This window comes from Coenobita brevimanus, chromosome 46 (assembly GCF_032717465.1).
Source record: "Coenobita brevimanus isolate Jiangsu-jjx chromosome 46, ASM3271746v2, whole genome shotgun sequence".
NCBI classification, from domain to species: Eukaryota; Metazoa; Arthropoda; class Malacostraca; order Decapoda; family Coenobitidae; genus Coenobita; species Coenobita brevimanus.
The window spans coordinates 34,640,615-34,654,260 of record NC_136999.1 but is presented as its reverse complement, the minus strand read 5'-3'; the positions used below and the strand labels follow the sequence as shown (position 1 = coordinate 34,654,260).

Sequence of the window (13,646 nt, the reverse complement as noted above, 5' to 3'; positions counted from 1 at the left end):
CTACTAGTTTTATCTAATTGAAGATGATAAACCAGGAGGAAACAGTTTAGCTTTTATTGGAAGATGAAGAACTGATGGGAAGATTTTAGAAGCAACAGCAGAGAAAGAAATGCTGTATGGCATGGTTGATTACCTAGCCCGGACAGAGTTCGACGAGGTATTGTTTTTTGTGGTTTGTTTGTATGTTTGTTTCTTTGTCTTAGCAATATTATGGAAAAAATGGCTGATTGAAATTACATGAAACTTTCAGGAAATGTGGGATCTGGTACCCAAAGAAGTTGATTAAATTTTGGAGGTAACTGAGTGACCCTGAAAGGTATCAAGGTCAAGGATTTTCAGAGGCTTATAACTTGAAAACAGTTGAAAATAGATATATATTACCATTAAGAACATACAGGAATGCATAATATGGGCTTTCATTTGGCACCAAGATCCATGACTTCAAATGAATTGAAAGGTCGAACTCAAGGTCACGGATATTAAGGGCCTATAACTCGAAGTAGGTTGAAGTTAGATATTTACTATTATCAATATACAGGAAATCCCATATGGGTTATTTGTTGGTATCTTGACCTTTGACCATAAGCGCTCTTGAAAGGTCAAACTCAAGGTCACGGATTTTCTTGGGGTTAACTAGAACTCGTTGAAGATAGACATATTTACCAGATCAAGATATAGGATGTCTCAAATGGGCTTTCATTTGGCAGTATGACCTTTGACCTTGAATGACTCTGAAAGGTCATATGCAAGATCACGGATTTTCAGAGTTTTGAAAACATTTGTGCCATGACCTTACATTTTAATTGTGCACTGACACTAAATGGCAGAAACGAGTCAGTATTTAATAGCAATAAAATATCTGCTGTCAGGCAAGGTTTGTTGTGCCTGGCACGACTTGTCATGATTTTGTTTTCACTAGTTTTAACCCGCCATGTGCCAGCTATTTTTAGCCCTACGGGTCGCCTCCATGCCATCCATTTTTCGACCTTTTTTTTTTTTATTGGCTAAAATGATAGATTTTGATGTGAACAACAAATTTCAACATTAAATGCTCACTGAAGCTCGGCAATGGGTTTTATTGAGTCCTGCATACTCGTATACAGGTATACCCGCTCTCTCACGCTTACCACATACGTGAGAAAAAGACGTCTTCTATGTAAGGTATACTCAGGTATTTATGCTAGGAACATATAGCAATGTTCAGTACCGGTACACTTTTCTGATTACTTATTACTTGAACATCTATCACAATTTGCATGTCTTTCTCATTGTGAATGCATTATCTTACACTTACTTGAAGATAGGTACAACCTGACTTCATTATGTACAGTCCTGGGACTTACAAGAAGGTATTTACAACTTGACTTCACTATTTAGTCCTTACACTTTCAAAAAATATTTACAACTTACACTTACGTGAAAATATTTACAAAATGCCTACACTGTGCACAGCACTGGGTGAAGCACACAGGCAGAGTGAGGCAGAGCGAGTGTAAGGGGGGGAGCGAGTGAGTGTATGGCCTTGACAGCCTGGGGGACTGGTAAAGGAATAATTACCATACATGCCTGCCAATTTTTACCCAAGAATCTTGAAAAATGTGGCCAGAGTGATTTTTTTTTATTTTAAGCTGTTATAAAATGACATTGATGCTGGCTGCAGAATTATGTCAGACCATTTTAAAATGGCACTGGCCCGCTGTGGGTTAAGGAAAAAGAGGTAAATATTACAGCCACACCCCAAATCAAGTATTTCTTGATAGTATGCTCTTTTTATTTCATTCATAAAATTATGTACAGTATAAACTTAAAAGATTGGACTAAAATCATACTATAGTCAAACCAGAATATGAAGAGCTCTGGGGTGTGGCAGGTAAGAAAAGTGCATATGCCAAACATTTAAACCTTCAATTTTACATCGTCGAATGTTAAGATATTAACAATTTTATATTACTGTACCTTGAAATACTCTATATATAATATATTAGAAAACATCATAGTAACGATTTATTTTCTTTATAAGAATATAAACAGCGACTCTATACAACATATGACAATGTTGTTTAGACCACGCTGCCACGTTTCCAGTGACCCGCATGTTTGGGTCAGTCACGGCCACTCACCTACCACCCACCATGGACTGTTTATAGCTTGTATTTTTATACTATAATAGCCAATAATAGCCTTAATGGAACCAAAAAGACTAAACGTAACAAAAGTACGGTAGCATTTTTTTGTCGGAGTTATCCCATTCAAAATATTATAGAATACGTTGGATAACGGGTGGTTTTGTTTTGGTAAAGATGTGGCAGTGCTGTACTTAATCCTCTGCTCCACCCCAGAGCTCTTCATATTCTAGTTTGACTATAAAACGTCCTGTGAGATTTTGTTGCATATGGGTTGGGGTGTAGAGGGAAAAACTTTTTTGTAACAGTAATTCAGTTGAGATAATTACCCATGCAAGCCCTGAAGGGGCTGTAGACCCCCCAAAATGTAAAAACAAATATGGATTTAAACAATTTTTTTTTTTTTTTTTTTTTGCCATAACTCTTCAAATTCATCATATCAACATGAAACCCAAACCTAAATGAGCATCTTTCAAATCTGCATCCTATAAAATGCCTCATTACATCAGGGGGATTACCCCTCCAGTTATCGGTAAGGGAGTCAGTGTCAGGTGGGTTGGGCCTAAAATTTCAAATGGGCTTAAAATCTTCAATTTTCACCTAATTTACTCCAATTTCGATGTGCGACATGTTTGACTAGATATCCTATTGTGTTTATACATCAGCATTAAAATGACTGCCTGGGACGGGTTTGCTGTACATTGGCACCATTTCTTGTTTGGGGCTGAGTTACATGAAAGTGGACTGCTGTCACATATCTTTGCTCAAACATACTGATGTAAATATTCTTTGCCATGAACATCTGTATTTCATTCTGTCTTTATACTCTGTCATTCAAGTGTTTGAAGATTAGTCATCTCATTGTTGTTTTCATTATTAACCCTTCCACCCACGATGACGCGTTTGTCGTCATTTGGGTTTGTCTGCGACTATACCCGATGACGCATTTGTTGTCATAAAAGCATAAAATCCTTCATCAGAGAAAAAGTTTTTGGCCGATTGGCATCATTTTAGGAGGCGTCATAGTTCCCGCTCCTCTCGTCAAAAGTAATGACTTGGCAACCTCGGGCCCCAGGACGCACGGCAGCCCAGCTAGATTGATTAGTTCCACATCAGCTGTCGAGGGAGAAGGTAGCACGCGGCTGGGCATTTAAATTGTATTCTATTTACCCCATCCTGAGACATGTGTCGTGTCATATTCCACTATACCAATAGTGCTTGTGTTTACTTTTTGGGCACTGTTGTGATTAGATTTGGTGTTTGCAATAGAGAATTAGGTTTTTGTAAATCATTCCTGGCCGTTATCAGCCGTTGGCCCAACAAAGATTGTGCTAGGCCTACCCTGTTTTTTGGTGTGTCCCAACAACCACACTCACTCTACCCTGCACCCAATGTGAGTATTCAACCATTAAACAATAGTGACCATGAATCAGGTGAATATAATGTGCAATAGCTAGTTAGCAAGGACATGATGAAATGTTTAGCAGAGGGAGGCGGGAAACCGCCTTATGATACGACATTGGCTTGAATGGAATATTTGGCAAGGTGTTGATGAAGTCTTTGTTTTATGCTGATATATGGTGGATAGTGTTATTGTGCAATAGATAGGAGTATAGTGCAACGAGTGTATGTGATGTAATATTGGCTAGGGCTGGAGTCACTTATGCCTTACAGTCACAGGTCAGGAGGGGATAAAATAGAGGAGGTTTATGGGGATATTTGATTTTATCATATTGTTATATTTATTCCGTATGCTTTCTGTGTGAAAAAAAAGCATGAGTGTTATTGATATGTTTATCATATGCTTGTGTGGATGAACGTAAACATTGCACCACGTGGTCATCGGAAAATATCGTCTGCGATACCTCAGGTATCACAGGTAAGGGAAACATCATCTGCTACACTTTAGCAGACAGGTAAGGACCACATACTTGTACTTGTTGTGGTGTAGTATACTGTGTATCTCATATATTGATAGATTTGGTTATGTTTTATGTGAAAGACAGTAAAAGACTGACCCAATTGATCGTAGGAAAAAGTGAGTCTCGTACATCTGAGTTAGCACAAAGGTAGCAACATGCAATGCGAGGTTAGGAACAAGTGCATTTACATTTTATTGGTGAAAAATACTGTGTATCTCATACAGTGATATATTTTGTTATTTTTTTATGTGAAAAAGTGAAAGTGAACCACATGCTCCTCTAGAAATCATTGTCTGCTACACCTTACCGCCCAGGTATGGGCCATGTAATTGACCTACGTAGGATGTGCATTTACATTTTATTAGTGAAATATACTGTGTATCTCATATACTGATAGATTAGGCTACGTATTATGTAGAAATAACGTGAAAGACTGAGCCACGTACTCGTAATGAAGAGTGTGTGTTGTACACCTGAGCTAGCACAAAGGTAGCAAAATGCAACGTGAGATACGTAATTATAGATGGTGTGATATACTGCGTATCTCATAGAGTGATATATATTGTTATTTTTTTGTGTGAAAAGAAAGTGAAAGTGAACTACGTGCTCCTCTAGAAATCATCGTCTGCTACACCTTACCGCCCAGGTATGGGCCACGTAATTGACTTACGTAGGACGTGCATTTACATTTTATTAGTGAAATATACTGTGTATCTCAAATATAGATAGATTAGTCTACGTATTATGTAGAAATAACGTGAAAAACTGAGCCATGTGCTCGTAATGAAGTGTGTGTTTCGTACCCCTCAACTAGCACAAAGGTAGTGAAATGCAACGCAAGATACGTAATTGTAGATGGTGTGATGTACTGTGTATCTCATACAGTGATATATTTTGTTATTTGTTAATGTGAAAAGAAAGTGAAAGTGAACCACGTGCTCCTCTAGAAATCATCATCTGCTACACCTTACCGTCCAGGTATGGGCCACATAATTGACCTACGTAGGACGTGAAATATACATTTTATTGGTGAAATATGCTGTATATCTCATATATTGATAGATTAGGCTACGTATTATGTGGAAATAACGTGAAAAGCTGAGCCATGTTCTCGTAACAAAGAGTGTGCGTTGCACACCTGAGTTAGCACAAAGGAGGCAAAATGTAATGCGAGGTTAGGAACACGTGCATTTACATTTTTTTTTTAATGTTAAATATACTATGTATCCCATGTATTGATATATTTGGCTACGTTTTATGTAAAAAGACAGTGAAAAAATGACCCATGTGCTTGTAATGAAGAGTATGTGTCATACACCTGAGCTAGCACAAAGGTAGCGAAATGGAAAGTGAAGTTAGGAACACGTGCATTTACATATATGTATATTTTTTTGGAGGGAAATATACTGTCTGTCCCATGTATTGATATATTTGGCTCTGTTTTATGTGAAAAGACAGTGAAAAACTGATCCACTGCAGCATGTTCTCGTAAGGAAGACATTGTCTGCTACGCCTTAGTGCACAGGTAATGGCCTACGGAACACATCCATTTACATGTTACTGGTGAAATGTACTGTGTATCTCACAAAAATGATAGAATTGGTTATGTGTAATGTGCAGAGAAAATGAAAGAGGTAACCACCTGCTAGTGGCCCCTACCTGTGCGCCAAGTCAGGTGTAGGAGACGATGTTTTTCAAGGACATACACGTACGAGTATATCATGAACCGTTGCGTTGTGCCAGTGTTGAGCCAAGTTCTTGACTGGCTGTGAATAAAATATCTTGACTCATACAAAGTGATAGATTGGGTTATGTTTTATGTGTAAAGACAGTGAAAGATCGACCTACTGCAGTGTGTTCTCGTAAGGGAAACACCGTCTACTGCACCACACTGCACAGGTAACGGCCTACGGAACATGTACATTTACATGTTAGTGGTGAAATGTACTGAGTATCTCATAAAAATTATAGATTTGGTTATGTGTAATGTGCAAAGAAAATTAAAGGGGTAACCATGTGCTAGTGGCCCCTACCTGTGTGCTGAGTCAGGTGTAGGAGACGATGTTTTTCAATGACATACACATATATCATGAACCCTTGTGTTGTACCAGTGTTGAGCCAAGTTCTTGGCTGGTTGTGAATAAAATATCTTGACTCCTATATTTCAGCTCACACTCCTACCACAGCATTGGACTACCACAGGGTCTGCAATCTCTCAGACAGCTATTTAACCCCTTAACCGCGGGGCGTCACTTTCGTGATGCTTGGGAGCAAGGGATCATACCGCGGGGCGTCGCTTTTGTGATTCTGTGTTATTTTGAATTCACCTGGGCTTCCAAGTGGTGGCTTGTATCATCTATCAGTACTGCCAATGTCCAACACTAGTCAGCACTCCTAATCTCATCTGTACTCCCATCCATTGTTGACAATTTAGCCATTTCTCCCCGTTCTTGACTCCCCTCCCTACCCCCCCTCCATTACCCTATCCTCTCGCCTGCCCGGCCATGCTACGCTGAGTAAATCTTCCCTGGAATTTTTCACTGATTTCATCCATTGAAATAAGCCCTATGCCCTATTCTTATACCAAATAATATATACAAGAAAGAAATAAGGTAAGTGAGAGTGCCATACACTTGGAATTGGCTAATTATCACCTGACAACACCTCACATGCACTCGTTCGCTAATTTTCGCTGTTTATTTCCCCTTGAGATATGCCGTATAATCTATTTTCGTAATAAATATACATATAAGGAGGGAAGGGAGAAGCCTAAGGGATATTTACATTCACCTGGAACTACCTAATTTATAATGTATTGTCTAGATTTCCTGCCAATCATTTCACTGCTATATATTAGCTGCTGTCAAGAGGCTAACGTTGGCAGTAATGATTTCCATAGGTAGGCCACCATCCCGGCCCACCCTTATCAGTTCACTCTCATCTTCCAATGTGGAGTTACGTCTGTTTGCTCTTGCTGACTTCAGAGACTTTTCACCCCCATGCAAAGGGCCCTGTGACCTTTACCCCCTACTAAACTTCGTGTGGAAAGAGGTAAAGGGCTGACAATTGATAAAAGAGTGACTACGATCTTTCTATTGAGTAAAACAGTGCAAGTGGAATTGTAAATAATGTGTAAACAGCAAGTGAAAGCAATGAATGTAAATATACGTGAACAGTGGAAAATAGTTTTATAAGTTACTTCAAGTGACAGTGCATAACACAGTGTAAATAAAATAGAAATGTAAATAACGTGAATAAAATAGAAAACGTAAATAGAAATGTAAATGAGTAGTATTATAAGAATACGAGTATATACCCTAGGAGTAATGAAAGTGAAAGTTTCACTCTAGCATGTCTGAATACTATGAGTTATGAGAGTGAAGGTGAAAGTGACATTCACTCTCAATGCTAGTATACAGGACGAGAAAGTGAATGCTACGTATTTTACTGAAAGAAATTGAATCCCTACAGTGACAATAAACTAATACTACTGAAGGAAACTTATGGATAAAGACTGAAGCTATATATAAGTCTTATATAGTAATAGAAATATAAAGTGTGAGGGGTTTTATGAATAATAAATGACAGAATACCAACAGCGAACTAGCGCAAGTGGGAAGGTCATACGCGCTCGTAATTTTCATTGCTTTCACAGTGGTTTTTATTTGGAGTATGGATCCTAAACTACTTGATAATCATAGAGTAGTGTTTATAGTGTTAATATCTGGCTGTGGTAATCATATTACGGGTTGTCGGGAAGTGTAAAGTGGAGACTTCGTTACCCAACTTCAGAGGTCTCCACAAGTCCTACGGTAATCGACGAAGGCTCAACAAACATCCCAGGAGAAAGCTGAAGGTATGTGCCATGTGCATATGTAATTTTAATATTCTAGGGCTAATAATTGATTTTTGGCAAATATTTTTTGAGAGTCTGTCGGAGCCCGAATAACCTCGCTGGAGACGCAAAACATTGGGAAACATGCCTGCGGTGTAAGGGTTAAACTCCTGTTGGCTTCCAATGACAGCAGTCTTGCAGTGATGAAATGCGGGTTGACACCACATGAATGGCATCAGATCCTCGATGAGGTAGAGTCGGAGAGCGACACTGTGAGCGACCGTTCTGGGGTGGAGGAGGTTGAGCTGCTACCATCTGGTCAGCAAGTGAAGCTGCCCTACGGGCTTCCATCGTAGGAGACCACACCACCATCATCGGTCGGCTTCACTGGAGAACCCTCCCCACCCATAGGACCTGTGGGACCCACCACTCTCTTTGTTGGCTTCCAATCTCCAGGCCCCTCTGTTCCCCTAGGCGAGCCAGTGTCACCGGAAGCCGGGCCATCACTCGTTGTGATGGCCCCTCCACCCACTTTTGCCGTGCAGGATGCTATGGTGACATCCTCGCCGGCCAGGCCGGGGAGATTGGTGTCCCCAGAGCCCTCTGTCTCGTCCTCGTCCTCATCCTAGGCGTTCCCTCTCAGATGAGGGCGCCATGGTCCGCTGCCTGGACATGGGAGATGCCCAAGGGGTCAGAGGGCAAGTTGAAGGGTGTCGACAAGCTGACCAGCTGCCACCACCACCACTGCCACTAAAGAGGATCCTGGGTGGAGTAGTGGCCCATTCACCATGGGCCGTTCACTGGCTCCCCAGGGATCCAGGTGGATATTCCAACAACTCCCCTGCAGTTTTTCCAGCTCTTTTTCATGTGGGAGTTGTTGTCATACCTCACCGTGGAAACTAACCAGTATGCCACATTCCTGGGGACTCGGCTTGATGCCTGGCTCTCCTGCAATGAAGAGGAGATGGCGGAGTTCCTGGGGTTATAGCTTTTCATGGGAGTCGTGCACATGCTGACCATCAGGCACTACTAGCGGAGCTCAGAGATGCACGAGTACCCTAGGGTCCGGCAGGTGATGAGTGGAAGGCAGTTCAGTGCCATCCTCAAGCACTTCCATGCCTTCAACTCATTCCCCATTCCCCAGGACAACTAAGATCGGTTCATCCGCGTTCACACGGTCATGGAATACCTTCTTCAGCGGTACCTACATAAGGAGCAGCTCAACCTGGACGAGGGCTCTCTGGGGTGGAAGAGCCAACTATCCTTCTGTGTCTACAATCCCCAGAAGCCCAACAAGTATGCAATCAAGATGTACTTGCTGGCTAAGTCGTCCTCGGGCTACATCTGGAACCTCAAGGTCTACATGAGGGAGCAGCATACCCTCCAGAACACCGTGTTAGGCCTCGTGGAACCGTTGAGGGACCAGGGCTATAAGTTGTTCATGGACAACTATTACAATTCTGTAGCCCTGTGCAAACGACTCTTCACTGCAGGATTTTACGTGTGTAGGACCCTATGGCTGCCTAGAGGAGCACCACGCCAGCTGCAGGCCATCGCCAGAGCTAAGAGCCTACCCTTGGGGGACATGGCGTACAGGCACAAGGACAGGGTTCTAGTACTACTGTTGAGGGACAAGTGCATTGTGAACATGGTGTCCACCTGCCACACTGCGGACACCATTCCAAAGAGGGTTTGAGGAAAGGTGCAGGGTAATGACAGGCGGACAACTTTACCTGGAGAAAGTTGTTCACAAGCCTGTCGTTGTGGAGGAGTACAACAGGTATATGGGCAGCGCAGATCATATCGATCAGATGGTCCAGTACTACCCCATCCAATGCCAAACTGTCATGTGGACGAAGAAGATCACATTCTACTTTATCCAAATGGCATTGTTCAATGCATTTACCTTGTATAAGAAGTACAGACATGCACAAGTAATTCTCCTTGAATTTGTGGAGCAAATCATCTATAATCTGCATTTCCATGAAGAGGACTGGCCTGTGTCTGGACACACAGTACACCTCACCCCAGAACTACCTACCCGGTGGCCAGCACCAGCATCACCTGGCACCCAGTAGGCACGACCACCAGCGCCAGGATGGGCCCAGCCACCACCAGCACCAGCACAGCCTGTAGGAGACCCCACACCAGCACCACCAGAAACAGGGCCATCACAGGTGCCATCATCACCACCAGCACCACCTGCAGGAGGACCGTCATGGGTGCCAGCACCGCCTTCACCTCCAGTTGCTGGTCTGTCAGGAAAACCGATGCCTGGGCCTGCAGCTCCCGCACGACAGGACCACAGAGCACGAGGGTAACCAAGCAAGCATTGCCGGGTGATTGATGCCAACGTGAGGTTGGATCGCACTCACAGCCACCACCGGGAGAGGATCCCCGACAAGAAGAGGCTCAGATGTACCTTGTGTTTAAAGTTGGGGGTGAGGAAGGACACTAGGAACATGTGTCCTGTATGTGATGTGCCGCTTTGCATGGGTGATTGTTTCGACCAGTACCATACCAAGCGATACCTTCACTAGTGGAACACACACACACACACACACACACACACACACACACACACACGCACACACACACAGGGAGTCAAAAGGAGGCAGACGTGCGACATCGGCGCTCCGTACCAAACCAACACGGCCAGTGGCATTACCTAAATTAGTATCTTTATATGAGTCAAGCTCTGTACCAGGTTAGACTAAATGATTTTTCATTATTAAAAGAAAAAAAAAAGTTTAAACAAGACTTGTTCAAACAGAAAAGAGAACCAAGACGAAAGAATGCGCTCAGTCAGCTGAGGTTTGTTTAGACTACAGCAGCACGGGGAATGTAAGTATATACTCTGTACTTTTAGTATTGCAATATGGATACATACTTTAGTAAAGCAAATTTGGAAAAGAAAAGGGATAAAGGTAGAAAGCAAAATGATGATTTCTACCAAGAACTGATTGAAGTGGAGACTCACAATAGACTGGTTGAACGTGTACACAAACTAGAAATGGCTTTCAAAAATGAAATTGATGAAATAAAGAAGCAGATGCACTTGCAAAAGGAAGAAATAGAAAAACTAGGAAGGGAGGCCAACAAAAAAGACACAACCATCAGTGAACTAACAGTGGAATTGAGTACACTTAGGAAGAAAATGAGTGAAATGGCAAGTACAGTAGTCAATCACGAGAGTGTTATGGAAGAGTTCAAAAATGACACAGAGACAATTAGGCAAGTAAGCAGTCTTACAGACCAGAGCAGTGATATTGGGGAGAAGATAACACAGGTGAATGAAGCTGTGCAAAGTTACAAAAATGATGTGGAAACCACGTATGCTGAAATGGTGAAAGTAAAGAAAGACTTAGAAACAACGGTGGAGGAAAAAAGCATTAAACAGGAAGTGAAAAGAATAATCCAAAACAATCCAAAGTTAGTCAGAGATTCAGTAGATATAAACAAATCTATAGTAATCATTGGTATAGGAGAGGAAGAAATAAAAAAAAGATCAGAAGAGACAAAAAGGAGATGGCAAATGTAATGAGCTTACTGAAAGAAGTATCAGAGGAAATCTGTAGTAAAGACATAGAGGAAGACAAAAGGTTAGGGAAATACGAGAAAAGCAGGACAAGACCTCTAAAGGTGACTTTCCAGAGTGTAAACACTGTGGAAGAGATACTAAAAAATGCAAAAGAATCTTATGGAAAAAGAGTTCAAAAATGTATGGATAAAAAGATGCCTAACACAATAGGAACTGGAATTACTGAAAGAGAAAAGGGGGGAAGCAAAAACAAAAAATGAGGGAAGATCAGAAGTAATAGGATTGCAGGTACGAAAGTGGTACACAAACAGGATGGAATAAAAAGGAGGAAGGTAATAAAACCATGTCATGACAAGTATATAAACAAGATGATAAAGTTGATGTACTCAAATGTGGATGGAATGGTATCTAAATTACTAGAAATGAATGATTATGTCAGAGAAAATGAACCACAAATAATATGCCTAGCTGAAACAAAATTAACACCAAGGATATCCAATGACATACTAAACTTAGAGGAATACAATGTATGGAGAAGAGACAGAAATTTAAAAAAAGGATGAGGAATTATAATGTTAACTAAGAAAAATCTAAAAGTCAATGAAATAAAACTAGATATACCATCACAAGTAGAACTGATTGCAGTAGAGATCAACACATCTGAAGGGAAAGTAATTGCAGCCAATTTGTACATGCCACCCAGATCAAACACATGGGAAAGAGATGAATATGAGGACCTGGCAGAGAGTACAATTCAGAGTTTAAGATCATTACTACATAAAATGGAAGAGAAATCGGAAAGAATTATACTAACTGGAGATTTTAATACAAATATAAATTGGAATACTCTAGATATAATTAGCCAAGAAAGCTGTTGGGACCAAAAGCTCCTGGATCTCGTGCAAGAGTTTTTCCTAACGCAACATGTGAGGGAAACCACCAGAAAAAGAGGACTCGATGTACCTTCAGTGCCAGATCTAATATTTACTAGGCAAGGAAATGATATTGACAATTTAATATATCACCCTCCACACGGCAAAAGCGATCATGCAGTTCTAAATTATAACTTCAGGATAGCATATGACATAGTTAACAGCAATGAAAGTTACAAAATGAGCCTAAACTATAAAAAGGGAAATTATCAATACCTAAAGAAGTATTTCTTAGAAGTTGATTGGGACAATGAGCTGAGAGGACAAGATTTAAATGATGTATATAAAAAATTCTGTGAATTTTATGAAATAGGAGTCCAGAAGTACATCCCACAGCACAAAGAAGCAGATAAGAAAATACAGAAATGGTTCAATACAGAATGTAAAAAATCAAAAGAAAGAAGAGATTTGTTATGGAATAGATACAGAAGACACAATAGTGAAAGGGCATATTGATTGATTGATTGATTGCAAATAATTAAAATCTGGCGGCGCAACTGCCAGGGTCATATGCCGCCGGACAACAAAGTAAAACGCACAGCAAAATAAAAAGTGCATATTCAATTTAAAGTTAATATCTGGTAGTAGGAACAAAACACTGAAAAACAATAAAAGAATTGTGTATAAAATATCAAGTACTTATAAAAGTGGAAGGAGGCCCGCCTCCTGAACAAAACTAAGAACATCACTAAAATCGCTAGAGGCTTTGCCAAGCATCGAGGACAAACAGTAGGCACCATCTGCCCCCTTATGCCTATGGAGGAATCTCTGACGTAGGTCCCCCAGACTCGGACACTCGATCAGCAAGTGACGGATAGTGAGGGGAACAAGACAGTCATCACAGTATGGTTGAGATTCACCATTCATCAGGAACCCATGTGTAAGCCGCGAATGCCCAATGCGAAGCCTAGCAAGAGCCACCTCCAATCGCCGAGACATAGAAGGAAGAGCCTTTGGCACAACCACTCTCTGAAAGATTTCTTTTAGTTTATTGTGAGAAACAACATCCCAGTGTTTCTGCCAACATGTATGAATTGCGTACCGCAAGTAAGGTGTTACATCTGAAGCAGGAAGTGGGTAGTCGGTTGGGGGCTGTTGAGAAGATGCAGCTTTAGCTAAAGTATCTGCCCTCTCATTGCCCACCACACCAACATGTGCAGGTACCCAACAGAAGTCTACATGGCGGCCACGACGGCCAAGAAGAAAAAGCCACTCTAAAATTGATAAAACCAATGGATGGGATACATTAAAAGACTCCAGTACAGACAAAGCACTACACGAGTCACTAAAAAT

At 41.2% G+C, this 13,646-nt stretch overlaps 1 protein-coding gene across 1 annotated transcript; it reads left to right on the top strand.

The window, feature by feature from the left end:
• Positions 1 to 9,060: 9,060 nt before the first annotated feature.
• LOC145398690 (uncharacterized) lies at positions 9,061 to 9,576 on the top strand. Its single transcript, XM_080271491.1, has 2 exons — positions 9,061 to 9,293; positions 9,390 to 9,576. Exons 1-2 carry the CDS (start codon positions 9,061 to 9,063, stop codon positions 9,574 to 9,576), a joined length of 420 nt encoding a protein of 139 aa, XP_080127617.1.
• Positions 9,577 to 13,646: the final 4,070 nt, after the last annotated feature.